The sequence below is a fragment of the Lynx canadensis genome, chromosome F1 (genome assembly GCF_007474595.2).
Source record: "Lynx canadensis isolate LIC74 chromosome F1, mLynCan4.pri.v2, whole genome shotgun sequence".
NCBI lineage: Eukaryota > Metazoa > Chordata > Mammalia > Carnivora > Felidae > Lynx > Lynx canadensis.
The window spans coordinates 1,995,700-2,023,561 of NC_044319.2; the positions used below are offsets into that span (position 1 = coordinate 1,995,700).

Here is a 27,862-nt window from a genome sequence, read left to right on the forward strand (position 1 = left end):
TGTTGACTGGGACTCTGCCTTATTTATTTATGGACTGCATATACACAGACTGGATTGGAAATGCCTTGCACTATCGTAGATTTCATATTCCAGTGCTGGGCGGATGATGTAACCAAGGAGGAGGGTGTTAGGACACAGCAGTGAGCCCTGAGGTGACAGTCTCACCGCCGTTACTTGGTTTTATTTCTTTAATCTTTTATTTTTAGTTTGTTTATTTATTTATTTATTTAGAGAGAGAGCACAAACAGGGGAAGGGCAGAGAGAGGGAGAGAGAGAAGCCCAAGTGGGCTCCAGCACCATCAGCCCAGAGCCTGATGCGGGGGTTGGAACTCAAGAACCTTGAGATCCTGACCAGAGCTGAGATCAAGAGTCAGATGCTTAACCCACTGAGCCCCCCAGGCATCCCCACTGTAGTTCGTATAAAAACAGTTACTGAAATGTAATTCACACACTATGAAATCCACCCTCCTAAAGTGTACCGTTCAATGGGGCGTGCAGCCATCGCCAGGACCTAATTTTAGGGTTAGAAGGCGATTGCCATCGTCACGCCCTTGTACGTTGATTTGTTACAGCAAATTTGAGTCCCTTGGTGAACCGGCCAGAACTTCTATGTGAAAGATTTGGGGGAAGGTTGGCGTGTGTGTGTGTGTGTGTGTGTGTGTGTGTGTGTGTGTGTGTGTAACAGACGGCAAGTTTTGGAAGAGTACAGAGATGCCAGGGCCCGCAGGGTGACAGAAGGCTCCTGCAGGAGGGCACCACTTCCGGGTGCGGCGCGAGCAAAGGCCTGGAGGCAGCGACGGTCCCGTGTGCCCGCTGGCCCGAAGCAGCCTCTCTGGCTGCAGGGGAGAGTCCGGGGCAGAGGTGAGCGGCCAGGCAGGAGGCCGAGGGTAAGTCAGTCCGCGGCACCCCGCCCCCGCGACAGGCCATCCGCCGGCTGAGGCTTGAGGGTGCCCGGCGTGGGGACAGTAGCCTGCGGAGCGCGGGAGCGAAGCGCCGCGGGGGCGTGAGCAGGTTACCGACCCTGGGCCGTCCCAGGGCCAAGGTCCGGGGATCGGTGCCCGCGGGAGCACTCAGCCCAGCACCCGCCGCTCCCGAGTCGGCGCCGCAGACCCGGGTCCTCACCGGGAGGACCGCGAACGGGCCCCGCTTTCGTGCACACCGCGTGGAAGTGTGCCAGCGCGTGGCCGCGCGCGTGGGCGAGGTGCAGGGGCGGCGAGGTCTGCGGGGAAGAAGCGGGAAGGAATCGCGGCGTGCGAGCCACCCCCCCCCCACCCGAGACAGCCGGCCGAGGGGCCGCACTCGGACGCGCCTCTGCGCGAGCAGGTGCGCGGCGGCGCGCAGGTGACGCGCCCTTCCCGGGTCGCCCAGGTAACCCGGCCGGGTCGTCCCCAGGCCGTGGGCCCCGCCCCCGACCGCCCCTCGGGGCCGAGCCTGGGCAGGATCAGGGCGGGGGCGCCCGGGGCGGCGGAGCCACAGTCCCAGCGAGCGCGCGCCGGAGCCTGGGGCCTGGAGCCGACGACCGTAAGGGGCGCGGGCTGGGGGCGGACGCGTCGGGGGGCGACTGGGGGCGCGCGCTGGGGGGACGGGTGTCGGGGCGCGGTCCCGGGGGGAAGAGTGGGTGTGGGGGCGCGGTTCCGCGGGGGGCGGGCTCGGGGTGGGGGGGGGCAGTGTGACTTACTCTCGCTTCGGGGACCCGCGTCTGCACCCGACGGAGGGCCTGGCGCGCCCATGCCTGCCCCCTCCGTGCCCCCGGGGCTGAAGGGACGCGGCGGCGCCTCCCCCCCCCCCCCGCCCCGCACTCTCTCCCCGAGAGTTCTGCTAACAGGGTGCGTCGCGCCCCGCGGTGAAAAGCACGTGTTTGTCTCTGGACCCCTAAACCCTGCTCGGATCTTGAGTTTGGAAGGCGCTTTCTTGCCTTCGCTGTCCGCCGCCCCCGCCCCCGGGGGGAAAGGGGTGCCTACAGCCACCTGAGGGGACCCGGGCCTGGGTCCCAGTTCGCCGTGTGGCCCTGAGTTGCACCCGCCCCTTTCTGAAGCCTAGGCGAGGCGGGATCGTGGGGGCAGCGGCTCTAGCAGTGGTCAGGCCCAGTTTGACTTTTTTCTCCACCTGCTCCCTCCCGCCCCCCACCCCCCACCCCGTAAGCCTCGGGGTCCGCAAAGCCTGGATGTGCCCTGCGCCCGCGTGGGCAGACACCCCTCCCCCTTTCTAGGCTTCCCTCTCCCTGCCCGGGCAGCACCCCGGCTGGGGGGCGGGGAGGCCTGTGCATTCGGGGTCCCTGCTGTCCGTTCAGCGCCTTTGCTCGGATTTGTGAGCTCTGGTGGGAAATTGCTGAGGACACTGGCAAACGCTGTTTCTGTGCCCCTCCGCGGCATCGCCGAGAGCAACCATTCTCAGGAGGCCTCGGGGGCTCCAGGAAGTAACACTGGCCTCTGCCCCGATGGCTGGAGGTTGTTGCCTGAGCGAGTAGGGGCTGGAGGGCAGAGCCGCACTGGGCCTGGCTTAGGAAGAAGTTCTGGGATTGTTCAACATTTTTCCCAAACGTCCGCACTTGGAGGGCCATGTGAGGACACTCTTGTTTCCCTGAGGAAGCGTGGACTGTGCTCAGGGGCGTCTTCTGCCCTGGGCGGGGGGCTCAGCAGGGAACGTGGACTCACTGGGCTCCCAGGTTTGCTGGGGAGAGGTGGACAATAAAATAAACTTGTAAAATGTAGAGTATGTGTGCCGTCGGGTGTAGAGCCCTGGAAGAGGGAAGGGGGGGTGTCCGATGAAAGGGATGCCTCGTCTGAGAGATGGTGGTTGAAGGACCCCGAGGAGTTGGGAGTGGCCGGTTGCCGTCGGGGGTGACAGTGCACCAGGCTGAGGGAAGATCAGGAGCAAAGGCCCTGTGGCAGGAGCAGTCCTGGCATGGATGAGCAAACAGACCTCTGTTTGCTGCGTACGGGCGGGCCTGGCTGCCAGCAGTGTCCTTTGGTGTGAATGACCTCTTGCATAAACTGAACCAGCTTGAGAGCGAGAGGTCTCAAACTTCTGAACCTATGCTGCCTCTCCCCGACCCCCCAGTTCCAGGAACGGGAGGAGCTCCACGGCCAGTAACTGCTCAGCAGGGCGGCCGAGGTGAACCTCGACACCGTCTGCTCCGACCCACATGCTCCCCTGTGCCTTAGGCACTCTGGCCAGACCGGCTTCGGGGAGCGGGGTGCCAGCCGGAAGTGACCAAATGCCCTTGGGCAGGGGGCCTTTCGAGAAGGAGCACTGACCGTTGCAGGAAGCAGAACACCTCCCTCAGGAGCCTCCCGCTCACGTCCGGGCACCAGCTGGAGCTCGCAGGGAGCCCCCGCCGTTGATCCGAGAGCCCCGCTTGCACAGGCTTGGTAATCGCTCACCCGACAGCTTTGACTTCCCTCCCGGGCTCCCGGCCCAGGCCCAGGCCCCACTTCTCCACCCTTGAGCGGATGACACAGAGCTGGGCTTAGGGGAGAAGCGAGGGCCGGGGGGCGCCCGGCCGGCTCAGTCCGTAGAGCGTGTGAGTGTTGATCTCGGGCTGTGAGTTCGAGCCCCAAGTTGGGTGTGGAGGTTACTTACAAATAAAATCTTAAAAATAAATGAACAAGGGAGATCTAAGCGTGAGCGGGTTGCCACCGCCGAGGGAGGAGCCCAGAAGATACCCACCCGGGGCTGGGTGTGCAGAAAGAGAAGGTGCGTGTTGGTTCGGGGGGCCCCCCTGGATCTCATGCTCAAAACCCACCTCTGCAAGGGCCCTAGAGCCCATCACTAGTGATTGGAGGGAACGCAGCGATGTGGACAGAGAACTGGTGTGGAGAGAAGAGCGGGGTCATGCACTGGCCGGGCCGAGACGTCCCCTGCCCAGGCCTGGTCCGGGGACGCAGGAGGCCGGGCCAATCTATCTGCAAGGCTCCTCGTGGCTCCAGCGGGTGGTGACTGTGTGGTTAAGTCCAAACTGATCTTCAGGGAAGGAAATTCGTAGGCGGGGTGCGGTCGGTTCAGAAGGGGCCAGGGTGGGCTTGAAGCCCGTGCCAGGCCCGCTGAGGGCAGCTTCAAGGACAGTGAGGGCTCCAGCCCCAGGGTGCAGGGCAAACCCTGCGACAGAGGGCAGGGACTTCAGATCGACACAGAAGTGTCACTGCCCAGCCCGGCGGGCCTCCTGGGGACAGCGGGGGACTGCCAGTGGGTGTTCTTGGCCTGGGCCTGGCCCTTTAGGAGCAGACGCTCCCGGGTGCCATGGGGACAAGGTGGGGTGCAGCAGGGAGAAGGCCTCCCCCCGCACAGATCCCCCAGAGCACCCAGCCACCCGCTGCCCTGAGGAGGGAGGAGTGGTTGGTGCTCCAGGAAATCCTCCCTGGCGCCCGGGAGAGGACCTCGCAATCCCATCCCTGCTTACATAACGTAACACAGCTGAGCCAGCCAAGTTCAAACTGGTGTTTTTGCTTTCGCTGAGGTGTGTTTACCTTGCCAAGGGAGGTCCTAGTTCATCGTTCCTTGACTCCTGAAGGCCTGGCCGAGGCCCCTCCCCCCAGCGGGGCTCACAGACCTGAAGTGGCCCCCCCATCGTCCGTGTCCGGCGGCTGGGGACACGGTCCCGCTGCAGCTAAGCCTCCCCCTCTGAGGCCTCACTGGAGGTGCTCGCATTTCGGGAACAAAAGGGCTCTTCTGTCTGAGGAGCTCAGAGATGTTCCAGAAGATTCCATAGGAGGAACAGGAGGTCAGGTCAGGAACAGGGGTTTCTGCTGCCTTTGGGGAGGCCGGGTAAACTGTGTTCAGGGGTCTTCTTGGGGCTTCTGAGCCGGTGGGCTCAAGAGAACGGCTTTGCCCGAGCTTCGTTTTTGTGAGTCTCTTTAAAACAGAAGGAACCAGCCCTCACTTGTCGGGGTTAGTGGGTGTTCGAAGAGCCTTCCTTCCCAGGGCTTCTCCCCGCCTCCTCGCAGAAGGCCGTGGTGCCCAGACGGACCGTCCCCGCCAGGGGCCCACGGGCGGCCTTCAGCCGGCTGTGTCCTGCCCCCGGAGCCCGGGAGGGCGCAGGAAACCGGGGGACTTGGCTTTTCCCTAGGGGACGGGCGCCCTTGGCCTCACTGAGTGGTGATCCTCCCGTGTGTTCCCCTTCTTCTCGGGACTGGACAGACAGGGCCTTCTGGAAAGTAAGAGAAGTGCTTTGGTTCCGGCGCCAGGATCAGTCCGGCCAGTGTCCAGCACAGCTCGGGGAAGTCTGAGTCTCTTACCAGGTTTTTGGGGGGCCGGGGGGGCAAACAGATGTACTTTCCGGCTTTCCGGGTTTTTTTTTTTTGCCCGTGGGAGGACCTGCTTGCTAGGCCGCATTATCCCCGCAGGAGCTGACAGGCCCTCGTCCCCCTCACCCGGCTCCGGTCCCCGCCCTCCCACGGAGGCAGGGCTTTTCTGTCCACCAGGACCTTCGATGGAGTTCCGGAAGTCGTTTTTGCCTTCTGCGACTTTTATTCCTTTTTGCTGCCCAGACTTGGCCGCAAGCAAACGAACTCCAGGCCCAGAACATTCCCGGACACCGGACCTCGGGCCCGAGGGGCCGCCCTACGGGAAGCACAGAGGCCCTTTCGCTGCCGTCCAGACGGGAAGGCGGCTTAGGTTCCTCAGCCAGGGCCCAGCCAGTGGAGCTCTCCGGTTACACAGCCCTGAGGAGGCGTCCTGAGCCCAGAGCACATTGGTCAAGGGCTGGCTGAGCTGGGGGGCGAGGGCGGCAGAGCGAGGTCAGCGCTGGGAAGGAGATCCGGGGTGCTCAGCGGAGCGCCACCTGGCCCGCTACCTTTATCCTCGGGAATCGGAGTCTTTTCTCTGCTCAGAGATGCCAAGTGCCGAAACCCCACGGAGCACAGCGCTCTTTCCTCGAGGCGGCGAGCTGTGGTCCGCTCGGGCTCCTTCTCTTGTCACTTAAAACCGATGGAAAACTGAGCCAGGAGACAGAACAGGGTCTCAAGTGACTCTCCCTGGGCGTGAGCCCCCAAGCCCCTCCTCGCGTCGTTCAGCTTCGGGCCTGCGTGGAAGGCTGTGTAGACGAGCCTGGGGAGGGCTCGACTCGGGCCGGCCGAGTCCCCCCAGAGGTGCCGGGGGCCTCTAGCCCAGCCGGGTGGCCTCCCTCCTCCCACCGAGGCCCCTGCGGCAGGTGCTGGGCGCCCCTCGCTTTCTGCCTTCCGCCACCCTGGCCTGCTCTTTCCTCTACAGAGACCCCCAAGCTTCCTGTCGTGGTCCCAGCAGCACATGTCTTCAGGGAAGGTTCCCTCGGCCTCTGCCCCCTCTCGCCCACCTGTCGCGTTCTCGGGATTTAAGAGCAAAAGTGAATGCCCAGGGCGCCCGGGGGGCTCAGTCGGTTGGGCGTCCGACTTCGGCTCAGGGCATGATCTCATGGCTCGTGGGTTCGAGCCCCGCGTCAGGCTCCGTGCTGACAGCTCGGAGCCCGGAGCCTGCTTCGGATGCTGTGTCTCCTTCTCCCTCCGCCCCTCCCCTGCTGGCACTCTCTCTCTCAAAAATAAATATTAAAAAAAACCCTTTTTTTAGCGAGTGCCCGTGTGGGGACACCACCCCTTGACCGAGGTAACTCCTTGAATCCCCAGCTCAGCAAGGCCTGGACAAGTGGGGCCACCAGCCTGAAGTCACGTGGCTGGCGAGTGGCAGGAGCACGATTGGAGGCCAGAGGTTGGTGCCTAAACACCGGCCGGCTGACCCCTGGCTCCCTGGACGCCCCTGCAACACCAGCAACACAAGTCCTGTCTGTCTGTCCACTCAGGCACAAATGGAGAGTCGGGTTGGGGGGCGAGGGGTCCGCCGGAGCGTCCCCTCCAAGGCAGCTGGATGTCCCTTCACTGCGGCCCAGAGCAGGCCCTCCCCACCAGGAAGCCTGCACACCCCCCCCACCCCCACCCCTGCCTTGTTTTTACTTCTCTATTATTCTGCTTTGTGGTTGCCTGCAAACTGCATTTTCCCTTCCCTAGGGGCTTGGCTCTGGGCTGTTCTTTCTCCCAGGGCTTGGTTCCCGGCCTGGAGGAGGTAAACAAGGCCCTTGTCACGGGCAGGGGTGCAGGGCCCATCCCGCCTCACCCATCTTGAGTCCCCGTCCTCGTCTGGCCACTGGGGTTCCGGGGGAAAGGCTGTGGGGGCAGAGGGGGCGCAGTCCGGACGTCCTCTCCCCCCCCCCTCCCCCCTTCCCCCCCTCCCTCCCCCTCCCCAGGCTTTCCCCTTCCGCTCTGTCTGGGCCAGCTGCCACCAGACCCAACAGCGAGCAGGGATGGCGTCGGGGAGCCCCTGGGAGCCGCGCGTTGGCGGCAGGAGGGCGGGAGGCTCCCTGCTCCGTCGCCTTGGCAGGCCCGCCCTGGCTCCGGAGGGAAACCATCTGCCTTTCCCTTGTGGGGAGGCACGCACGCCCCTGCGCCCCACTTTCCGTCCGGCTCGCCTCCCCCGTTCTCGCTCTGCCCCACAGTGTGCCGTCCAGACAGACCTCCCCCAGAAGGAGCCGAGGCCCTCGCTCTCATGTGAGTCTGAGTCCCTGGCGGCAGGAAACCCTCAGGAAGCAGGGCAGAGGGCGGAGGCCTCCTGTGCACAGAGCTGGGCCCTCCCGGCCTCTTTTCTCGAAGAAGAGCCGGGGATGCCCGGCCCCCACCCCGGCCCGGACAGGTGCGCTCAGAGCTGGGCTTAGCTGGTCTGAGGGTTCTCGCACCTGCCTGGGTGTGAGGCCGGGGGACGGGGGGCGGGGGGTCTCTGAGGACAGGCTGGCAGGACTCCCCACTAGTGTTCAGCAAGGTCCACAGTCTGAGCCTCGTCTTCTGGATCCCAAATCCTGGTATCTGCAGGCCACCGGGCACCCTGGCTCTCCAGTCTTCCTTCCGGGGGAATTTGCCAGAACACCACCTCCCACCTACTCAGCCTTCTCCCTGCGTCCCGCGGCGCGTGTCTCAGAATAGTCTAAGAAGTAGATGATATATATAACTCCTCAAGGAGAATTCAGCCATCTTTCTGGGCACGAGCTCTGGAAATTTTCAACATTGTCAGTGAAAAATTTTTTATTTTGATTTATTTTTTGATGTTTATTTATTTTGAGAGAGAGCGCGGGCAGGTGCGGATGTGCGGCCAGGGGAGAGGCAGGGAGAGAGGGAGACAGAGAATCCCAAGCAGCCCCCGCGCCGTCAGCACAGAGGACGCGGGGATCGAACTCACGAACCGCAAGATCGTGACCTGAGCTGAGATGAAGAGTTGAGACGCTCAAGCCACTGAGCCACCCAGGCGCCCCTCGAAGAATTTTTAAATTCACTCATTCAGCAGAGATTTTCTGAGCATCCAATACGTGCCAGGTGCCGGGGACCAGCGGGGAGCCAGAGAAGACATGGCCTCTACTACCCTCGGGGAGCTTACTTCCGGGGTGCGGTGGGAGGGTGGGGGCGATATTGCCGCAGGACCTTGAACAGATGTGACCGTGACTCGAGCTAGGGGTGGGAGGCGCACAGAGCTGAACTAGGTCACGGGAGGCTGCCGGGAGGAGGGACGCTGGATTTGAAATCTGAAGGATGAGCAGGGGTTCAGGAGCTGAGGGGAGAGGGTTCTCCCCCACCGCAGGAGGGCGAGGAGGGGAGGGGCGGGCGGGTCAGAGAGCACAGGCCCTGAAGGGTTAGCCAGCATCTCGCTGTTGCAGGGACAGCAGGAAGCTGTCCCGGGATTTACACCAGGGATGTGCAAGGGCAGGTTTGTATCCGCAGAAAGTCACCCTGGCCTCAGGGCATGTTGGGGGCGGGGACAGGGAGGCAGAGCACGTGTGAGGGGACCGGACCGGACAGGGAGGGCCTTTGCTCTGCTCCAGGGGAGGCGGCCGTGCGGGTGGATTGAGATCGACCTTGGAACTTGCCGATTGATTGGATCCACGGGGGTGGGACGAAGGAGGGGGTTTCAAAGACGTCGCCTGGGCTCTTGGCTTGCCATTCGGGGGGTGGGTAGTGCCCGCGACAGCGAGGGAACCCCGAAGGAGACAAATTCAGGGGCACAAGGTCACGGTGCGACCGCAGACGCGCGAGGAGGGGATGTTGAGATGCTCACGAGCAGGGGAGGCGGCAGGGGGCTGCTGGGGTCTTGGTGGGAAACACGCACCTGTCTGTCTGTGCAGGGGTGACGGCGGGAGCCACGTTCGCGGAAAGGGTGGCCCCATTCGGACACAGGTTCTCTGGCGCCCCAGCCGGCTTCGTTGTTGACTCACTGGTTTCCGGAGGCCTGTGGGTTTCCAGATCGTCCTTTTTACCCCCCCGACGGGTCCTCGGCCGCTAGAAAGTCACCCAGCGGGATCCCAGACACAGCTGCTCAATTGGTCTTGTGTGGAGAGGGCGTCTGACGCACTGTGGAAGTGGGGCCGCAGGAAGGCCGTCACCCTTCTGGTCTTTCCCCTTTAAAAAATAAAATTTAAAAAAACCAACCATAAAATAATCACTCTGCCGAAGAAGGGGCACAGATTCGTTCTGTGACTCAGTCACAGCGCATTTCATCCCCAACTGGTGGACCCTCGGGTTGTGGCCAGTCTTACCCTTCTACCGAGAGAACAGGGAGGCCACATTGTATGCAAACAGAGGTCAATGTTCCGCAGAGAGAGGCCCCCCTCCCTGCCCCCAGAAGCAGCCTGAGGGGCGCCTGGGGGGCTCAGTGGGTGGAGCCTGCAACTGTGGATCCCAGGGTTGTGAGGTCGAGCCCCACGTTGGTTACTTAAAAATAAAATCTGTAAGAACTGAAAGGACAATTTTGAAGGCTGAGCATTTGTTGTTGAGAGTTTGTCCACGGGGAACTGGATATATTATTTCCCCCTCCCCTGATTTTTTTCAGTTAGTGAGGATGATGTTAAGGTTTATATAATAGAAAACTCAAAGCAGCAGTGGCTTAAACAATGTAGAAATGTGTTTCCCTGTCACACAAAGGAAGTTTAGGAGTAAGTAGTCCCGCGGTTAGCAGGAACCCATTTTCCGTCATTGTCCTGGTGCTGACCTCTTTCCTCCAGAAAACCTCATGGCCCAAAATGGCTACCAGAGTCCAGGCATCACATCTATGCCCCAGGAAGCGTGAAGGGGGAAGGGCAAAAGGTGCGTGCTTCCCAGCCGAGTCCAGGCTCTTTGCAGTCTTCCACACACGGGCAGGACTCATGCGCCATTGTGCACGTTGTGCACTGCACAATCTGAGAGGGTGCCACGCACGTCATCCTCTAGATGTATGTAGATCTACGTACAAGTGCTTTCTGGCAGATGGCAATGAGGCATCCTATGACAAAAGCAGCAGATTAGGTTAATTTTCTGGCAGCGTTTTGAAGAATGGGGTCTTTTCCTAATTCACATGGAGGTACTGTCTGGGCCACAAGCGGGGAGGGGGGGGGCTCCGCCCCAAATACACCCACAGCTCTTTGTCAGCACCTAATCGCTCCTTTAAATCCTCAGCTCGCTGCTAAGCTGCAGGGAGCACCAAGAAATACAGTGTTTAGCTGAGCTTTGCCAACAACAACAACAACGATTCCCTCTATTCAATTCCATCAATTCCCTCTATTCGATTCCATCGCGAGGAAGGAAGGGGCGAATTTAGCCGCCAGGCTCAGCCACCCCGTGTCTCAACCCGAGGGCGCGTTTGCGGAGCGGCCGGGGTTAGGGTGCCGAGTTTTGAGGAACTTGCCCAGGCCCCCTTTTTCTCACACAACCATGCCGTGCTCCCCTCCCCAAGTGCCCGTCCTCGCCTCGCTCCGGAGTCTCGGCTTGTAATTTACAGGAGGGCCATCCGAATGGCAAACCCGATTTCTGAGTTAAAACTCCCGGCTTCCTCATGCAAAAGGAACAGCGTACACAGGAGGCGAGGTAGAGACCCGTCTCGGCCGGTGCGGGTAGAAATGGAAAGAGTGCGCCCCGGAGGTCCCAAGTGTCCACACCTGCGCCGAACCCGGATGTAGATCCTAGAGGCTCCTTGCTTACACGGCGCACTGTCTTTCGGCCTCGTAAATTCCTGTTTATCCTTCAAACCTCTGCTCCACTCCCCCCTCGTCCATGCAGCCTTTGTGGCCGACTTAACCATTGCTGCGTTTGCACGCTTCTCCTCGTCTGTGTAGACGGCTGTCATCACTTGTTCATCTGTCTGCCTGTCCTACCAGAGCATGAGCTCCGGCGGCACAGGGCTGTGACCCACCTCCTGTGTCTGCAAAGGGCCGGGCTCACGGTCACAGCCACGCGGTGACCGCCGAACCCGCCTGTGGTCCCACGAGCCAGCTTGCGTTTCCCCTCCCGGGGCCCCGATCCGAATCTCTTACCTGAAAAGAACGAGTGACTTCTGGTGCCTTCCAGACCGCATTCAACTTACAAGAGTTGACTTCGGCTTTTAGGACCAAGCTTCAAATGAGTTGTACGTACGGTTTTAAAGCTTGTATTTTTGCCCCGAGCCTAACAGAAACACCCCCTTCGGTGAAACTCCGAGGCCGACGTTCCGTTTACCGGCGACGGGAAGCACCTGCCTGGCTTGACCTCCTGCATTTAGAGCCGTTGCCTTGCGGGAGTCAGGCTCCGAATCCGCAGATCTCGCTGAGTAAAGAGTCAGAACCCGGGCGGGGGGCCGCAGTCGAGGGCCGGCGTGCACCCCTGAGTTGTGTCCCGCACCTGCCCGAGCCTGGCTCCTCGGGTGTCTCTGGCCCAGGCGACACACGGGCCTGTGCCCCCTGCACACTGTCATCGAGGTGAGTGCCGGGCCGGGCCCCACCACCAGAGGAAACTCCACACTGCCGTCCCGTGGCCCTGACAGTGGCCTTCCTTTAGGAACGGTCTGCGGGACATGCAGTTTTGTGTCTGGCCCGTTCGGTGCGGACCGTTGGGGGCCCCCCTGCGTGGACGGGTGGCGTCGGGGACGTTTCTAGGTGTGGGGCTCCCCACCTACAGCTGCTCGGTGTGGCGCACCCACGGGCACCTTCGGGCTGGGTCTGCGCCTCGGGGCGAATCGCGGAGTCCTCGCGTTTGTGAATGTCCAGTTCTAGTAGATTCCGCCAGTGCTCCGGAGAGGTGGTGGGAAAGTCTGCTGCTAGATGTTGACTTCTAGCTTCTCTCTAGGAGTGACCGCCACTATGGTTCGACGGTGCCCTCCACGTGCCCTCGCCTCCTTAAAGGGAAAGGTCTCACTTGAGTCTCCTGGTGGCAGGGCTGAGGCCTCCCCAGCCTCCCCGCCTCCCCGCGTCAAGCTGGGGTGATGGCCGCACTGTCTGTCATACACAAAAAATCACCAGATCGAACACTCTAAGTGGGCGAATTATATGGCCCGCGAATTATGCCTCGATAGAGCTGTTTTAAAAAAAAAGCTGAGGGCTCCTGGGGGGCTCAGTGGGTTAAGGGTCCGCTCGGGGCATGATCTCAGGGGCGTGGAGCCTGCTTTAAAAAAATACACTGAGGGGCGCCTGGGTGGCGCAGTCGGTTGGGCGTCCGACTTCAGCCAGGTCACGATCTCGCGGTCCGTGAGTTCGAGCCCCGCGTCGGGCTCCGGGCTGACGGCTCGGAGCCTGGAGCCTGTTTCCGATTCTGTGTCTCCCTCTCTCTCTGCCCCTCCCCCGTTCATGCTCTGTCTCTCTCTGTCCCAAAAATAAATAAACGTTGAAAAAAAAAAATTAAAAAAAAAAATACACTGAGCCACGTGGCCGTGTTCGGGCCCCCAACACTCGCCGGGCCCAAACCGGGTGCGCCGGGCCCCTGATGGGCACCCTGGGGACAGGCCCCTCCCAGAGACAGCCAGGGGTGGAGCCCAGCATTCCTGGGGGTGGGGGCGCGCGCGCGCACACACACACACACACACACACACACACACACACACACACACGAGGGTGGAGAGAAGCTTCCAGAAGCATGGAGCAGAAGGCCCCTCAGAGAAACAAGAGGCCTCGGAAGTGCAGCCCCCGCATCCAGGGCCGCGAGAGGCCACCCTGTGTTGGTGTTTTCCCAATTCGGTGGATGAATTTCACAGCTCTTGTCTTTTTCCTGCTGATTTCTGTTTTTCCCACGTGCTCAGACTCTTCTTTCACAAGTTCCCGCGGTCGGGGGGCTGGGTGGGAGGGAGGGTGGGGGGCGGGGTCTCGGCCGGGGGTTGGGGGGGGGGGGTCTCTCTGCACTGACGGGCCCTCCTCGCACCTGCAGGAATCATGTGGCCGGAAATTCTCCTCGCCTCAGTGCTGGCCTTTGTCGTCTACTGGTTTGTTTCCCGGGACAAGGAGGAAACACTGCCACTGGAAGATGGGTGGTGGGGCCCCGGGGCGAGGCCCACGGCCCCAGAGGACGAGAGCATCCGCCCTTTCAAGGTGGAGACGTCAGACGAGGAGATCAAGGTGAGGCCCCTTCCCCAGGCGGGGCTGAGCCGAGGGGAGGGCGGGGACGCCTGGCTGTGTTCCCCCGGGGGGGCTGGGAGTGGGGTGCCCTCCGCTGTTCTCACGCCGGCCAGGGACAGATCCTACAGCGACGTGCCCAGCCCGCCCCGTGCCCACCCCGTCCCCCTCTGCCCACCCACCCCCCCGTTCCTCCCTCCCCTGCCCAGAGCCCAGCAGCACCAGGTGATGGGCAGGGGGTGCCAGCTGGCCCTGGGCACGGGCATCACGGGTCACAGACAGCAGCTGCTCTCCCCTCCTCCGCGCCCTCCTGCCACCCTGGGGGTGAGTTTAGCCAGAGAAAGCGAGCAGGTTGTCATCAGGGCCTGGGCGGGGGTCCTGAGTGAGACGCAGGGCCGTGGTGACATCAGATGCCGGGGTCCGGAGAGGCCGCCGCAGGGCCGGCATTGGTGACGCGCCTGCTCTGTGACAGCTGTTCGAGGCCCCATTCAGTCCCCGTAGGAGGCAGGGCCGTCGTTCCCTCTGCATGTGCAGGAATTGAAGCTTTTTACCCAAGGTGACCGAGGGATGAGCAGGATTTGAACCCAGGTCCGTCAGCTCCAGAGCCCAGCCCCCACCCCGCACGCTGGAGTCAGCTGGGACGTGACCAGGGGGGTGTGCTGCCGTGGGAGCTGGGCCAGGAGGGTGACCCGGACGTCCCCTCCCGTTCTGAGCTCGTCGGAGCACATGTGCGTGCAGGCGCCGGCTGGGTGCTCGGAGAAGAGAGGGGCCCTCCCTCCAATAGCTCCTAGTCCCGTGGCTGAGAAAGGAAGGTGCACAGAGAAAAGGTAGCTGAGAGATGAACAGGGGGTACGTGCTTTCACAAGTGCCCAAGTCGTGAGATTTCCAAGGAGGAAAAGAGTACAGAGCAGAAACTGGGCTGCGCCCAAGAGAAACCAGGCTGAGGATAACGCCTTTCGTGGGTTCCTAGACTTGGAGTCTAAAACGTCCGGGATCTGGGATCCCGGGGTGCTATGGAGGACACCGAGGGGGCCCGGGCTGGTCCCCTGGCCTCGCCTGCTAGGCTCGCGCCTTCCTTCTCTCCCGGTCTGTCATTTTATCCCAGCCGAGTTACGGCGTATCGTTCAGTGCTGTGTACCCGCGTCCGCAAACCACAGCCCTGGGACAGATCTGTCTGCCCCCCGGGTTATACAGCCCCCGTGTTAAGAATAGTCTTTACATCTTTAAAATGGCTGAGGACATGACAAGAATAATGTCTCGTGACCCGTGAGAATCACCTGGCCTTCAGACGTCAGTGTCTGCGAATAAAGTTTTACGGGAACACAGCCGTGTGCATTGGTCCGTGCCGTGTCTGTGGCTGCGTCCGCGCTGCGAGGACAGAGTGGGCCAGCTGCAGCTGGAAAGGGCCTAGAACATTCATAGTGCCTGGCCTCTTACAAAAAAGCGTGCCGGTCCCCGCCAGAGGTCAGCCAAGGTCCGTTAAAGATGCGCGTAGCGGTGATGCGCTTAAAAACAAAGAGGAGATACATGGGTGACGTCGAGGGTGAAGGACACAGCTTTGGGAACAGCTGCGGTCATGGGAAACGAGGTGCCTTTTGGGGAAAGCGGACGACCCCGAGGGCACCTGTGCGGACCCGGGGGACCTCACCCTCCCCGAGGGACTTGGCTTCGCCTCCCCGGTCACAGTATCTGGCTGCTGCGGGTGTGCTCGCCTTCTGGAAACAAACCTTCTGTGCTCTGCCCCACCCACCCCTCTCTCCCTGGGGTCCTGCATTTCGATCCAGGACTTACACCGCAGGATCGACGGGACCCGTTTAACCCCACCTTTGGAGGACAGCCGCTTCCATTATGGCTTCAACTCCCACTACCTGAAGAAGATCCTCTCCTACTGGCGGAATGAATTTGACTGGAGGAAGCAGGTGGAGATGCTCAACAGGTACCCTCACTTCAAGACCAGGATCGAAGGTACGTTCCCCAGACGCCAGCGGGAGAGGGGTGTGTGTCTCAGGAGCGGCCTTGTAACTGCCGGAGGGGACCCGGACCCAACTTAGGATCCAGTTACTGGTCCTCGGGGTGTATTTACAGGCTGACCTCACTGGGGCAAAAAGAATGCAGAGTCCCCACAAATCCAGTGCGCTTTAGAGCGAGGCAGGAAGACACGTCAGTAATTTGAAAGCCAGAGATACGCAGAATCTGGTCCGCCGCTCCGTGAGGGTTTGGAGCCCGTGACGCCGTGACTGCTCAAGGGCGCTCAGCCCGGCGGTCAAGGTCCTGAGAACGATTGCCCTCCCTGTCTGCGGCTCGAGACCTGGCGTCCTGCCGCTGTGGGACGCCGCTGTCCCTCGGCATCACCTGGGAGGTCCCTTCCCGCCCAAAACTGTCTTGGCAAGGTGACCTCAAGATCATTTGGGGTGAGGGAATAGTTTCCTGGGTGGAAAAGCGTTTTCCCCCAGTTCTGCTGAGAACTGACGCCCTTCACCGGGTAAGCGTGAGGCGTGGGGCGTGATGGTTTGATTGACATCTGCTGTGAAGTGATCGCCTGGGTGGGGGGAGAGGGGGTGTGCGGGGGGGGGCTCAGCTCACATCCAGCTTCTCCTGCAGAGACGATACAAGGAGAGAACAAACTCCTCTCCCCACGTTGAGCTCTCAGGACTTACTCTGAACCTCCCTATGTACCACAGCAGTGCCAGCTCCCGTCACCAGTCTGGATGGACCCCCCCCAGGGCTCACCTCGACCTGGGGTGTGCACCTTCTGACCCCTCCCTCCGGCTCCCCCGCCCCCACCCCTCCTCTGGTCTCTTTTTTCTACGATTTCGGCTTTCGTTTCGTTTTAGATCCCACATATAAATGAGATCACGCGGTATTTTGTCTTTTTTCTGTCTCTGGCGTATTTCACTTAGCTCAGTGCCTTCAAGGTCCACCCATGTTGTCATAAATGGTAAGGCTTCCTTGGGGCACCTGGGTGGCTCAGTCGGTTGGGCATCCGACTTCAGCTCAGGTCACGATCTCAGAGTCCGTGGGTTTGAGCCCCGCGTCGGGCTCTGTGCTGACAGCTCAGAGCCTGGAGCCTGTTTCAGATTCTGTGTCTCCCTCTTTCTCTGACCCTCCCCTGTTCATGCTCTTTCTCTGTCTCAAAAATAAATAAATGTTAAAAAAAATTAAAAAAAAATAAATAAAAATAAATGGTAAGGCTTCCTCATTTTTTTTTTAACTTTATTTATTTATTTTATTTGCTTGAGAGGGAGAGAGAAAATCTCAAGCAGGCTCCATGCTGTCAGCACAGAGCCTGACTCAGGGCTCGAACTCATGAAACTCAAGGTCAGGACCTGAACCTGAAATCAAGAGTCAGACACTAACTCGCTGAGCCACCCAGGCGCCCCCAAGGCTTCTTCGGTTTTAAAGGCTGAATAGTGTTCCATTTATATTTATAGAGAAAGACCACATCTTCGTTATCTGTTCATCTACTGATGGATACTTAGGTGGCTTCCTTGTCTCGACTACTGTAAATAACGCTGCAGTGAACGGGGGTGCATTATCATCATCATCATCATTTTTAGAGAGAGAGGGAACCTGTGAGTGAGGGAGAGGGGCACTTTAAAAAAAAAGCTTATTTATTTATTTTGAGAGAGAGCAGGGGTGCCCCTTTTTTGATCATGGCCATTCGACAGGTATGAAGTGGTATCTCATTGTGGTTTTAATTTGCATTTCCCTGATGATGAGTGACGGTGAGCATCTTTTCATGTGTCTGTTGGTTGTTGTCTGTCTTCTTTGAAGAAATGTCTATTCAGGTCCTTTGCCCATTGTTTTAATTGAGTTATTTTTCTACTATTGAGTCGTTAGGAGTTCTTTATGTATATTGGATACTAATCCCTTATCAAATGTATGGTCTGCAATTAGTTTCTCCCGTTCCCCAGATGGTCTTTTCGCTTTGTTGATGGTTTTCTTTGCTGTGCAGAAGCCTTTTAATTGGATGTAGCCTCCAAGAAACTGTCATCAAGACCCACGTCAGAGAGCTCTGTGTCTGTTTCCTTCTGGAAGTTTCATGGTTTCAGGTCTTACATTTAAGTCTTTGATCCATTTTCAAGTTCATCTTTGTGAGTGGTGTGAGGTAGGGGTCCAGTCTCATTATTTTCCATGTGACCATCCAATTATCTCAGCGCCATTTACTGAAGAGACCATCTCCTCTCCATCGAGTGTTCTTGCCTCCCTTGTCAAAGCTTAGTTGACTGCATATGCCCAGGTTTATTGTGATTCTGTTCCGTTCATCTGTTGGAAACACTTGATTGATTTAACCCCAGAACGATTGATTGATTAATTGATTGATTGATTTAGAATGCTTATTTACTTATGTTGAGAGAAGGAGAGAGCAAGCAGGGGAGGGGCAGAGAGAGAGGGAGAGAGAGAATCCCAAGCAGGCTCCACACTCAGTGGGGAGCCTGACGTGGAGCTCTAACCCATGAATCGTGAGATCACGACCTGAGCCAAAATCAAGAGTCAGACACTCAGCTGACTGAGCCCCCCAGGCGCTCCTTGGAACAATTTCAGATTTACAGAAAAATAGTGAGGACGATACGGGAAGTTCCCCTGTACCCACTCCCAGTTTCCCCTTACCGTTAACCTTAGTCTGGTACATTTGTTACAAGGAATGAACCAGTACTGATATGTTAATACCTCCACTAAAGTCCATACTTTATTCAGATTCCCTTAGTGTTAAAAACATCTTTACTTTTTAAAAAAATTTTTATGTTAATTTATTTGGGGGGGGGGAGAGGGGCAGAGAGAGAGGGAGACACAGAATCCGAAACAGGCTCCAGGCTCCGGGCTGTCAGCACAGAGCCCGGCGCGGGGCTCGAACTCACGGACCGCGAGATCATAACCTGAGCCGAAGTCGGATGCTCAACTGACTGAGCCACCCAGGTGCCTCAAAAACATCTTTATTTTTAAAATTCTATGGTTGTGAGGGGCGCCTGGGTGGCGCAGTCGGTTAAGCGTCCGACTTCAGCCAGGTCACGATCTCGCAGTCCGTGAGTTCGAGCCCCGCGTCAGGCTCTGGGCTGATGGCTCGGAGCCTGGAGCCTTTTTCCGATTCTGTGTCTCCCTCTCTCTCTGCCCCTCCCCCGTTCATGCTCTGTCTCTCTCTGTCCCAAAAATAAATAAACATTGAAAAAAAAAAATTAAAAAAAAAAAAAAATTCTATGGTTGTGGGGCACCTGGGTGGCTCAGTCGGTTGGGCGTCCAGCTTCGGCTCAGGTCATGATCTCACGGTCTGTGGGTTCGAGCCCCGTGCCGGGCTCTGCGCTGACAGCCCGGAGCCTGGAGCCTGCTTCGGATTCTGTGTCTCCCTCTCTCTCTGCCCCTCCCCACTCATGCTCTGTCCCTCTGTCTCTCAAAAATAAATAAACATTAAAAAATAATAATAATAAAATAAAGACTGAACAATGCAGTGTCCACAGACAATAGGATATGGCTCAGATTTCCTCAGTCTTCACCTAATGTTGTATTTCTTTCCCAGGACCCCATCCCAGACACCCCATTACACTTTGTTTCCATGTCTCCCTAGGCTCCTCTGGGCTGTGACAGTGCAGACTTTTTACAAAAGGCTCACAGATCCTAACTTGCCTTGAGCAAAAATAGAACCCTACGTACATTCTATTTTGGAACGTGGTTTTCCACTTGACAACATATCCCGGGGTCCTTCCGCGTTGCTGAATGCACTCCTATTCGGGGGCGCCTGGGGGGCTCAGTCGGTTAAGCGGCCGACTTCGGCTCAGGTCATGATCTCCCGTGAGTTCGAGCCCCGCATCGGGCTCTGTGCTGACAGCTCAGAGCCTGGAGCCTGTTTCAGATTCTGTGTCTCCCTCTCTCTGACCCTCCCCCATTCATGCTCTGTCTCTCTCTGTCTCAAAAATAAATAAACGTTAAAAAAAAATTTGTTTTAAAAAAGAGAAAAAAATGAATGCACTCCTATTCATAGGAGACCTTACCTCCTTTGGAACACACTGCACGGCGTGCAGTTATTTCGAATTCAGATTGTCACCTTTTCATCTGAGTGTAAAGTTAGGGAACACCCACTCATTCGCGCCGTGCTGGCGTGCGCACGGCGGTCCTTGGAAGCTGTCCCCCGGGGGGGGACTGGTGGCCGGGGGAAGGGCCGAGGCCAAGGCTGACTGTTCACTGTTCCCTTGTATCCTTTTTGAATTTTAAATATTTGAATTTTATTTTCTTGCTTTTTATGTTTATTTTAGTTTTGAGAGAGACAGAGCACGAGCAGGGGAGGGACAAAGAGAGAGGGAGACCCAGAATCCGAAGCAGGCTCCAGGCTCCGAGCTGTCAGCACAGAGCCGGACGTGGGGCTCGAGCCCACAGACCGCAACATCATGACCTGAGCCGAAGGCGGACGCTTAACTGACTGAGCCGCCCCAGCGCCCCTAAATGTTTGAATTTTAAAAGCGAAGGGGTGCCTGGGCGGCTCAGTGGGTTGAGTGTTCAACTCTAGGTCACGATCTCACGGTTTGTGGGTTCGAGCCCTGAGTCGGGCTCTGTGCTGACGACGCAGAGCCTGCTTGGGATTCTCTCTCTCCCTCTCCCTGTCTCTCCCCTGCTCCCACGTGCTATCTCTCAAAAATAAATAAATGAACTTTAAAAAAAAAAAAATGAAGACAGACGTTAAAAATCAAAGAGGAAGCCCTCCTTGTTTCCCGGCAGGTCTGTGGAGCCCCAGGCACCCCAGACCCAGGCTGTGGGCTCAGAACCCGGGAGCAGAGCTGGGCCCGGGCCTGGCGGGTGGCGAGGGGCCTGGAGGGGGGTGTCCTGGCCCAGCGCCCGCCGGGACAGAGGCTGGAGGCGAAGGGACGAGGGCCCTGAACCTCGGCCTCCCTGTGATCAGCAATGCCGTTGTCTCTGGAGGCCCTGCCTCACCCCCCGAGGGAGGCCCAGGCCTCCTTGCAGAACAGGGAAGCCGGCACAGAGGCTGGAGCCCGGGGGTAGGGGCAGAGAGGACCCCGGAAAGTTCGGGGCGTGAGGGTCGAGGACGGCAGGCAATGGAGAGGAGGGAGGCCCTCTGGGACCACCCGGGCCGGGGAGCCAGGGGAAGACTCTCGAAGGCTCTCTGGGCCCGGGCCAGGCCACCAGCGCGGGGACGAGGCTGACGGCACCTGGGTGCAGCCACCGCAGGCCGCTGTCCGGACGACTCAGTGCCGGGGGTCACCCCACCTTGTGGCGCTTACGGTGTTTCTGTGCTGTGACGTCCTGGGGAACCCCGAGGTGGTCCCGGGGTCAGGCGGTTTCCGGGAAGGGAACAGCCCTTTAATAGCTCTCGCCTCTGGGTTTTTGAACATCCAGGCACCTCTTCACTTTTTTTTTTTTTTTAAGTTCATTTATTCATTTTGAGAAAGAGTGTGAGCAGGAGAGGGGCAGAGAGAGGGAGACACATAGAGATGACTTACAAAAATAAAATCTTGGGACGTCTGGGTGGCTCAGTCGGTTAAGCATCCGACTTCCGCTCAGGTCATGATCTCGCGGTCCGTGAGTTCGAGCCCCGCGTCGGGCTCTGTGCTGACAGCTAGGAGCCTGGAACCGGGTTCGGATTCTGTGTCTCCCTCCCTCCCTGCCCCTCCCCGGCTCGCACGCTGTCTCTGCCTCTCGAAAATAAATAAACTTTAAAAAATAAAGACAGACAATATCTCCGATGCCCGCCGGCCTGACTGTGCTCGTCTCCCCAGGGCTGGACATCCATTTCGTCCACGTGAAGCCGCCCCAGCTGCCGCCCGGCCGCACCCCCAAGCCCCTGCTGATGGTACACGGCTGGCCCGGCTCCTTCTACGAGTTTTATAAGATCATCCCCCTCCTGACTGACCCCGCGAACCACGGCCTGAGCGAGGAGCACGTGTTCGAAGTCATCTGCCCTTCCATTCCTGGCTACGCCTTCTCGGAGGCAGCCTCCAAAAAGGGTACGGGGGCTGCGGGGGGCGGCGTGGACCAGGCCTGCCCGCCAGGCGGGGAGCCAGCACACCCTCTCGGGCTCTGAGGCGGGCGAGGGGCGGTGGTGACCGACGCTGGCCCCGGGGCCCCGACTCCCGAGCCCTCGGGAGCTCCCCGCATCTGGGCCCCGGGCCGTCCCGGGCCAGCGAGGCTGACCGAGCCCCACAGGAGCACACTGGTGGCTGGCCTGAGCCCGTCGCGCCCTCGCTGCTTGGCTGTCCCCTCGCTGTCCCTCCCTGCCACGCGGACGCCAGTCTCGCCTCCCTGCGGGGCACTGGCCGCGGCCTCGCCACCACCGTTGGGGCCCAGGACGCCTCCTCCCCTCCTGTGAGCTGCTGTCACCCCAGCGGGGGGCGAGAGGGGTGTGAGGAATTTCACAGGAGCCCAAGAGGACCCCACGAGTGACTTCCCGTGACTCTGTTCTCCTTCCCTCCCAACCAGGCTTGAATTCAGTGGCCACCGCCAGGATCTTTTACAAACTGATGCTGCGGCTGGGCTTCCGGGAGTTCTACATTCAGGGCGGGGACTGGGGGGCCCTGATCTGCACCCACATGGCCCAGATGGTGCCCAGGTGAGTGTGCGTGTGCACAGCCCCCGCGAGGTCGCCGTGTGCGCGGGGGTGGCGGGATCTGCCTGTGGGGGGCCACCGGGCGGGGTGTCTGTGGGCCCAGGGGGAGAGCACGGGGGGTCCCCTGTCACCCAGCCGCGCCCGGAGCTCTTTGGTGTAGATCCTCTCCGTTCGGTATCACACGGGGTTGGTGACGCTGGGCCAGGTGCCCAGGCAGAGAGGGACAGATAGAGGAGGGGAACGTCAGAGTGGACCCTTCTGGTGGCCTGAGCCCTGGGAGAAGCCAGAACTTTCTGGAAACTCTGTATCCCCCCCCCCCCACGCCTCCCTCCTCCTGCCAGCCTCCCCCCACCCTTGCCCTGGCCCTGGCCCTGACGCCAGCCTCACCGGGCCCGCTCTCTGCCCTCACAGCCACGTGAAAGGCCTGCACTTGAACATGGCTTTCATTTTAAATGGCCGCATCCTGACCCTCTTCCTGGTTCGGCATTGCCCGAGGCTCTTCGGTTTCACCCAGAGGGATATGGAGCTGATGTTGCCCTTCAAGGAGAAGCTCTTCTACAGACCGCTGCGGGAGAGCGGCTACATGCACATCCAGAGCACCAAGCCCGACACCGTGGGTGAGCCCGCGCTCGGGACACGGCGGCCAGGGCGGGGGTCACGCCCCTTCCATCCAGCCGGGCGCTGTGGGGGGGGCTCCAGGGATGCACACCTCCTGGGAGGGACCTGAGCTCTTTCTTAGGCTGCGTGTCTCCGCTGAGGTCAGTTGAGGTCAGTCGTCCCAGACGACAGCTTGAGCTGATGCCGTGTGCACTGGCTTTGACCCCTGACCCCCGGACTCTATGAGCCTGAATGGAGCAGGAAGCCTGGGGGCCCGGCGGCCCCAGGACCGTGGGGGGTGGAGGGGGTCGTGTCCATTTGTAACGGATCCCCTATCTTGGACGTTTAGGCTGCTTCTTACTTTTCACTGATCAGAGCGTATAAACCAAAAGCCCCACCTTTTCTTTTTAAATGTTTATTTATCGTGAGAGAGAGTGAGCAGGGGAAGGGCAGAGAGAGGGGGAGACAGAGCCCTAAGCAGGCTCTGCACCGTCAGCACACAGCCTGATGTGGGGCTTGAACTCGCAAACCAGGAGATCACGACCTGAGAAGTCAAGTCGGACGCTTAACCGACTGAGCCACCCAGGCGCCCCAACCCCACCCTTTTTTTTTTTTTTTTTTTTTAGTTAGTTTATTCTTTTTTTTTAACGTTTATTTTTGGGAGGGGAGGGGCAGAGAGCGAAAGAGGGAGAGAGAGCGAATCCCAAGCCGGCTCCGCGGTGTTCGCACAGAGCCTGAGGCGGGGCTCAAACTCACAAACCCTGAGATCATGACCCGGGCTAAGATCAAGAGTCTGACGCTTGACCAGCTGAGTCACCCAGGCGCCCCGGGTCTATTTATGTATGCAAGTAATCTCTACACCCAAAAGGGGCTCCAGCTCGCGACCCTGAAATCCGGAGTCGCACGCTCCACCAAATGAGCCGACCGGGTGCCCCCGAGACCCCACCTTTTAAAAAACAGCATTCATACAGATCTCGCTTGTGGACCTCCCCAAACACAGGACGCTGCCCGCGTAGTGGGTGGGCTCCCAGGAAGCCGTGAGGGTGTCCCCCTTTATTCACATCAGGATTCCAAGGCCAAGGGTTAAGTAGACGGGGTGCAGAGCACCCCAAGAGTTAGGGCAGAGCCGTGCTCCGACCTGGGCGCCGCCCTGTGGGGCCCGCAGCACCCCATGTCCTGACGGCCAGCTCGCGGGTCCCAGGCCTGTGTCACTCCCCGCCTCTCCCCTTGCCAGGCTGCGCCCTGAACGACTCTCCTGCGGGCCTGGCTGCCTACATCCTGGAGAAGTTTTCGACCTGGACCGATTCTGAGTTCCAAGAGCTGGAGGACGGGGGCCTGGAGAGGTGAGCCCCCCACCCCCGCCCCGCCAGCCATGGGCCCGCGTCCTGGCAGCCAGCGTCCCTCCGGCCGACGGCCAGCACCTTCCACTCACTGCCGGACGCTCCTCAGACCCTCACCTCAGGTCCTCCGGATGAGGAAGCGGACAGAGGTCTGGCGACTGGCTCCGGGCCTCGCCGCGGAGGGGTCAAGACCAGGGTCGAGCCCTTGAGAATGTCTATGCTCCATTTGCTAAATAGCACCCCCGTCCCCCTGGGATCAGGGGGTCCAGAGGGCAGCGATCACCCAGGGTCCCCCTGCTCTGAACCCAGGAGAGCCTGGCATCGTGGCCACCTGACCGTGTGCCCCGGGGAAGGCAACCCTGGACGCTGCCTCAGAAAGACTGGGGAAGCTTCAGAGGCTGCAGCCTCTGCTACCCGGCCAGCCCTGACCTGGCTTCTGCAGCATCCGTCCCTGTCTTCGTTACTTCGGGGGCACGCAGAGCGCCAGACTCCGTGCCGGTGTGGGAGCAGAGGGAGAGGGGGCTGGCTCCCTCCTCGGGCGCGGGGACCGTGTCTAGGCCATGCCGGGCACGCACTCGACAAATCTGTAGTGGACGGATGAGCTCTGAGAGACCGTCCAGAGAAAGGAGGCTTTGCCTTGTCTGAGGGGCGGGGCGGAAATGACTGGGAGAATATACTGGATTTGGGCTTTGAGGGACGAGTAGGAGTTTGCCGGCGGACAGGGTGGAAGAAGGGAATTTAGGCGAAGAGAAAACACCAGGTGCTGCTGGAAAGGCTGGCTCGGCGGAGGCCTCGGGCAGGGACGCAGGGGCCGGGCCGTGAACCCATGCACAGCCCTCACCCTGGGGTCTGTTCCCTACCCCACATTGGAGAGGACCCCAGGGGGATGGGCCTCCACCAGGAGCTCTTAGGCAGGGCTGGCCCTGTTCCTTGCCCAACAGTACCTGCAGCCAGGTGAGGGGCCCCACCAGACCGCCCCCCGCCCCAGGCTGACCACCCACCGTAGCTGCCGCCTGGCCCCCGGGGGCACCAGAGCCTGGAGCAGGGGGCAGGCGCCATCAGCTCTGTGTTCTAGAAAGATCACTGACTGCGGTAGGCCGGAGACGGGTGTGGTGGTAGTTTCCAAGCCAGGACCGGAGCCGAGGGAATACGGGAGCCCTTAGCCACCTCGCTAAAAGCCCAGTTCACAGGGTTTGAGAGTTGATTCTAACCATTCGGTTCCCATCGACCGCTCTCCATTTGGAGGTTCCCTCATCTCTGTTCCCGCTCTGGGCCGCTGTTGCTGGAGACTAAGAATGTGGAAACGAAGATGCCTGATGAACGTGTCCATCATTCCGGAGAAGCCTCTTTTCTCCCAAATCCTTCGTATTTTCATATTAATGTTAATGCTCTCCCTTCCCCCGTCACTGTCTCAAGCTGCACCGGTGGGGAGCAGGGCAGGGGTGAATCGAACGTTCCTTAAAACGTGGTGCCGAGGATAAAAACATACTTGGCCGACCGCCTCCAAAGAGCCGACACAAACAAGTAAATTCGGCAGATTGGCTTCGGTTCAACTGAAGTCACTTCCCTGGAGGCGGAGAGCTGGGCAGGCGCAGTGACACTGCGGGGCCTCCCCCTTGGAGGGGGACAGCCAGGGCGTCGTGGGGTCGGTATGAGGGAGGTGGCAGGGGAGGCGGAGGAGGGGTGCCTCAAAGTGTGCACGTGCGCGTGTGTCCGAGAGGGGCTGGGCACAGAGCACACTTCTGTCCCGGACGTGCTGGGTGCCGGGTGCCCACTGGGGAACGGGACTGACATCTGAGCCTGGGGAGGGGACCAATGGGAGGAAATGATCCTCTCTGTGCTTGGGGAAATTAGCGGTTGGCATCAGTGCAGGTGGGGCAGCATCGGGGGGTGCTGGGGGGACCCCTGGCTTACTGGCTGCGGGAGGGGGACGGAGGGAGGTCTGGGAAGACAGAACGTAGTGAGAAAGGCGAGTGTGGATGGAGAGTTGCAGCGTGGCGGGGGGGGGGGTGCCGAGGCATGGGGGAGGGCGGGGGCGGGGAGGGGAGGCAGAAGGCAGGCCCGGGTGGCATCGGACGGCAGACCGCGGGCAGGGGAGGTAGACTTGGAGGCGGATGGAGGGATCGGGCCCCCCGACAAGGAGGCTTAGATCTCCTAAGCCCCCAGGACTGGAACGGAGCAGGGAAGGCCCGAGGGGAGCTCTGTGCGGACTTGGGTTCCCTCAGGGAGGCTGGCGGGGTGGGAGCTGTGGGTGGCACGTGGCCATCGGGACGCACCGAGGGTTGGGACCCGTCCCCAGAGCTGGAGTCCCCTGGGGTCTGCGGACCAGCAGGTGGGTCTGGGTGGCCGAGGGCACTGGCAGGGCGTTGTGGGAATGAGAGGGGACGGGGTGGGAAGCTGGCGGGTCTGTGCGCAGTGGATGTGGGGTTTCTAGGGTCAAGAGGACCAAATGGCTCTTTCCTCCCCAAGGGTGGACCCCCGCAGCCTGGGTGGGGTCCCCCTGCTCAGCAGTCCCAGCCTGAGTGTGTGTGTGTGTTGGGAGGTGGGGGGGTCTGCACAAGGCCCCACGACTCCTAGGGTGACTCACTTGGCGGGAAGCTTGTGGGTAATGCCAGGCGCGTCCAGGGGCTCCAAACGCTGCCTGGAAACCCCGTCCTGCCCAGGCCCCGGCAGGGGCGAGCCCACCTGGGGATGGTCCACGAGGGCCAGAGGTGGGCACCCACCTCCGGGCACCCGGTGGTGACCAGCCCAAAGCCCCTGGGTTCGGTTGTCCTCACCTGCTGTTTCCTGCCCAGGTGGGACCGCTCTGGGGGTGGTCGGGGGTGCGGGCGGCCGTGAGGGCCAGCGGAACCTGCCTCATGAACGGTCTGCATGCCGCGTCACCTGCGGTCACCGTGGCTGGTGACCCTGGGCAGAGACTGCCTGTGCCCCGGTCGCAGTGAGGTCTGAGGGGGGACAGCAGGCGGGCCCGGAGGCTGCCCTCTGGTGCACCCGGGGCTCAGCGGCCGTCTGGTTCTGCTTCTGCAGAAAGTTCTCCCTGGATGACCTGCTGACCAACGTCATGCTCTACTGGACAACTGGCACCATCACCTCCTCCCAGCGCTTCTACAAGGAGAACAGGGGGCAGCTCTTCAAGCAGGATCGGTAAGCCTGGCCCAGCCCAGAGGCCTCCAGGGCAGGGAGCCGCAAGACAAGCCAGCCTTGAACCCGAGGGCAGACGCCCAGCGTGAGAACGAATTTGTGGGCAGGCTGGAGGTGCTGGGAGAAATCTCGCGCGTCTAGAGTTAGCTCAGGAAGGGAACGCGGGGCCGGCCCGCTGTGCCACCCCTGCTTCCGGGGCCCCTTGGAACCTCACACGGAGACCCTCAGGTGGCAGCAGAGGGACAGGGGACACCCGTCCCACCTGGCCCTGTTCCCCAGCCTGGCCAGCCCTTCCAGAAAGGCCCTGGGTGGGTTGGAGTTGACGGCGCGGTCACAACCCTGGCTCTGACCTCCTGTCCCCTCCGCCCCGTCCCTGAGCCCCCGCTGTGGGGACAGAAGGGGACCAGGATGCGACGTCGCCTCTCAGGGGATCTCTGTCCCTTCCAGGATCAAGGTGTCGGTGCCCACCGGCCTGGCCGCCTTCCCGTGTGAGCTGATGCACGTACCGGAGAGGTGGGTGAAGGGCAAGTACCCGAGGCTCGTGTCCTACTCCTACATGCCCCGCGGGGGCCACTTTGCCGCCCTCGAGGAGCCGGAGCTGCTGGCCCGGGACATCCGCAAGTTCGTGGGGCTGCTCGAGCTGCCCTGATGCCGCGGGGGTGGCCCCCGGGGCCGAGTCTCCCTCCCGTCAGCCGCCGCCTCCCAGTGAGGCCCCCCGCCCCTTCCCTGCCCCCTCTTCCCTGCCCCCCCCCCGTCTTCTCTTGGCGAAGGTGTATCCCCCCCCCCCGCCCCCTCCCCTGCCCGTCCTGAGCCCCGCGTGCGCTGCACGCACCCTCCCACATGCAGGTGGATGCCGATAAATGATTTTAGTCCTCAGAGCGGCTGGAACCAGGTGACCTCTGC

At 60.4% G+C, this 27,862-nt stretch overlaps 1 protein-coding gene across 3 annotated transcripts; it reads left to right on the plus strand.

The window, feature by feature from the left end:
* The first annotated feature begins 393 nt into the window (after positions 1–393).
* Positions 394–27,837, plus strand: EPHX1 (epoxide hydrolase 1). Of its 3 annotated transcripts, none has more exons than XM_030301774.1 (9): positions 394–887; positions 13,149–13,336; positions 15,118–15,298; positions 21,055–21,282; positions 21,755–21,884; positions 22,293–22,498; positions 23,713–23,821; positions 26,846–26,962; positions 27,407–27,837. In XM_030301774.1, exons 2-9 carry the CDS (start codon positions 13,154–13,156, stop codon positions 27,606–27,608), a joined length of 1,356 nt encoding a protein of 451 aa, XP_030157634.1. In that variant the 5' UTR covers positions 394–887; positions 13,149–13,153; the 3' UTR covers positions 27,609–27,837. The 3 variants fall into 3 exon arrangements, with proteins under 3 accessions (XP_030157634.1, XP_030157633.1, XP_030157635.1); XM_030301773.1 differs by lacking the exon at positions 394–887 and adding an exon at positions 1,468–1,521; XM_030301775.1 differs by lacking the exon at positions 394–887 and adding an exon at positions 4,290–4,725.
* The last annotated feature ends 25 nt before the right edge of the window (positions 27,838–27,862 follow it).

Excerpts from the sequence above, each read along its gene's own strand:
- EPHX1 (XM_030301774.1), top strand. The coding sequence starts at position 13,154 with ATGTGGCCGGAAATTCTCCTCGCCTCAGTGCTGGCCTTTGTCGTCTAC. Across the intron at positions 13,337-15,117 it reads CGTCAGACGAGGAGATCAAG|GACTTACACCGCAGGATCGA; the intron begins GTGAGGCCCCTT and ends ATTTCGATCCAG. Across the intron at positions 23,822-26,845 it reads GAGGACGGGGGCCTGGAGAG|AAAGTTCTCCCTGGATGACC; the intron begins GTGAGCCCCCCA and ends CTGCTTCTGCAG.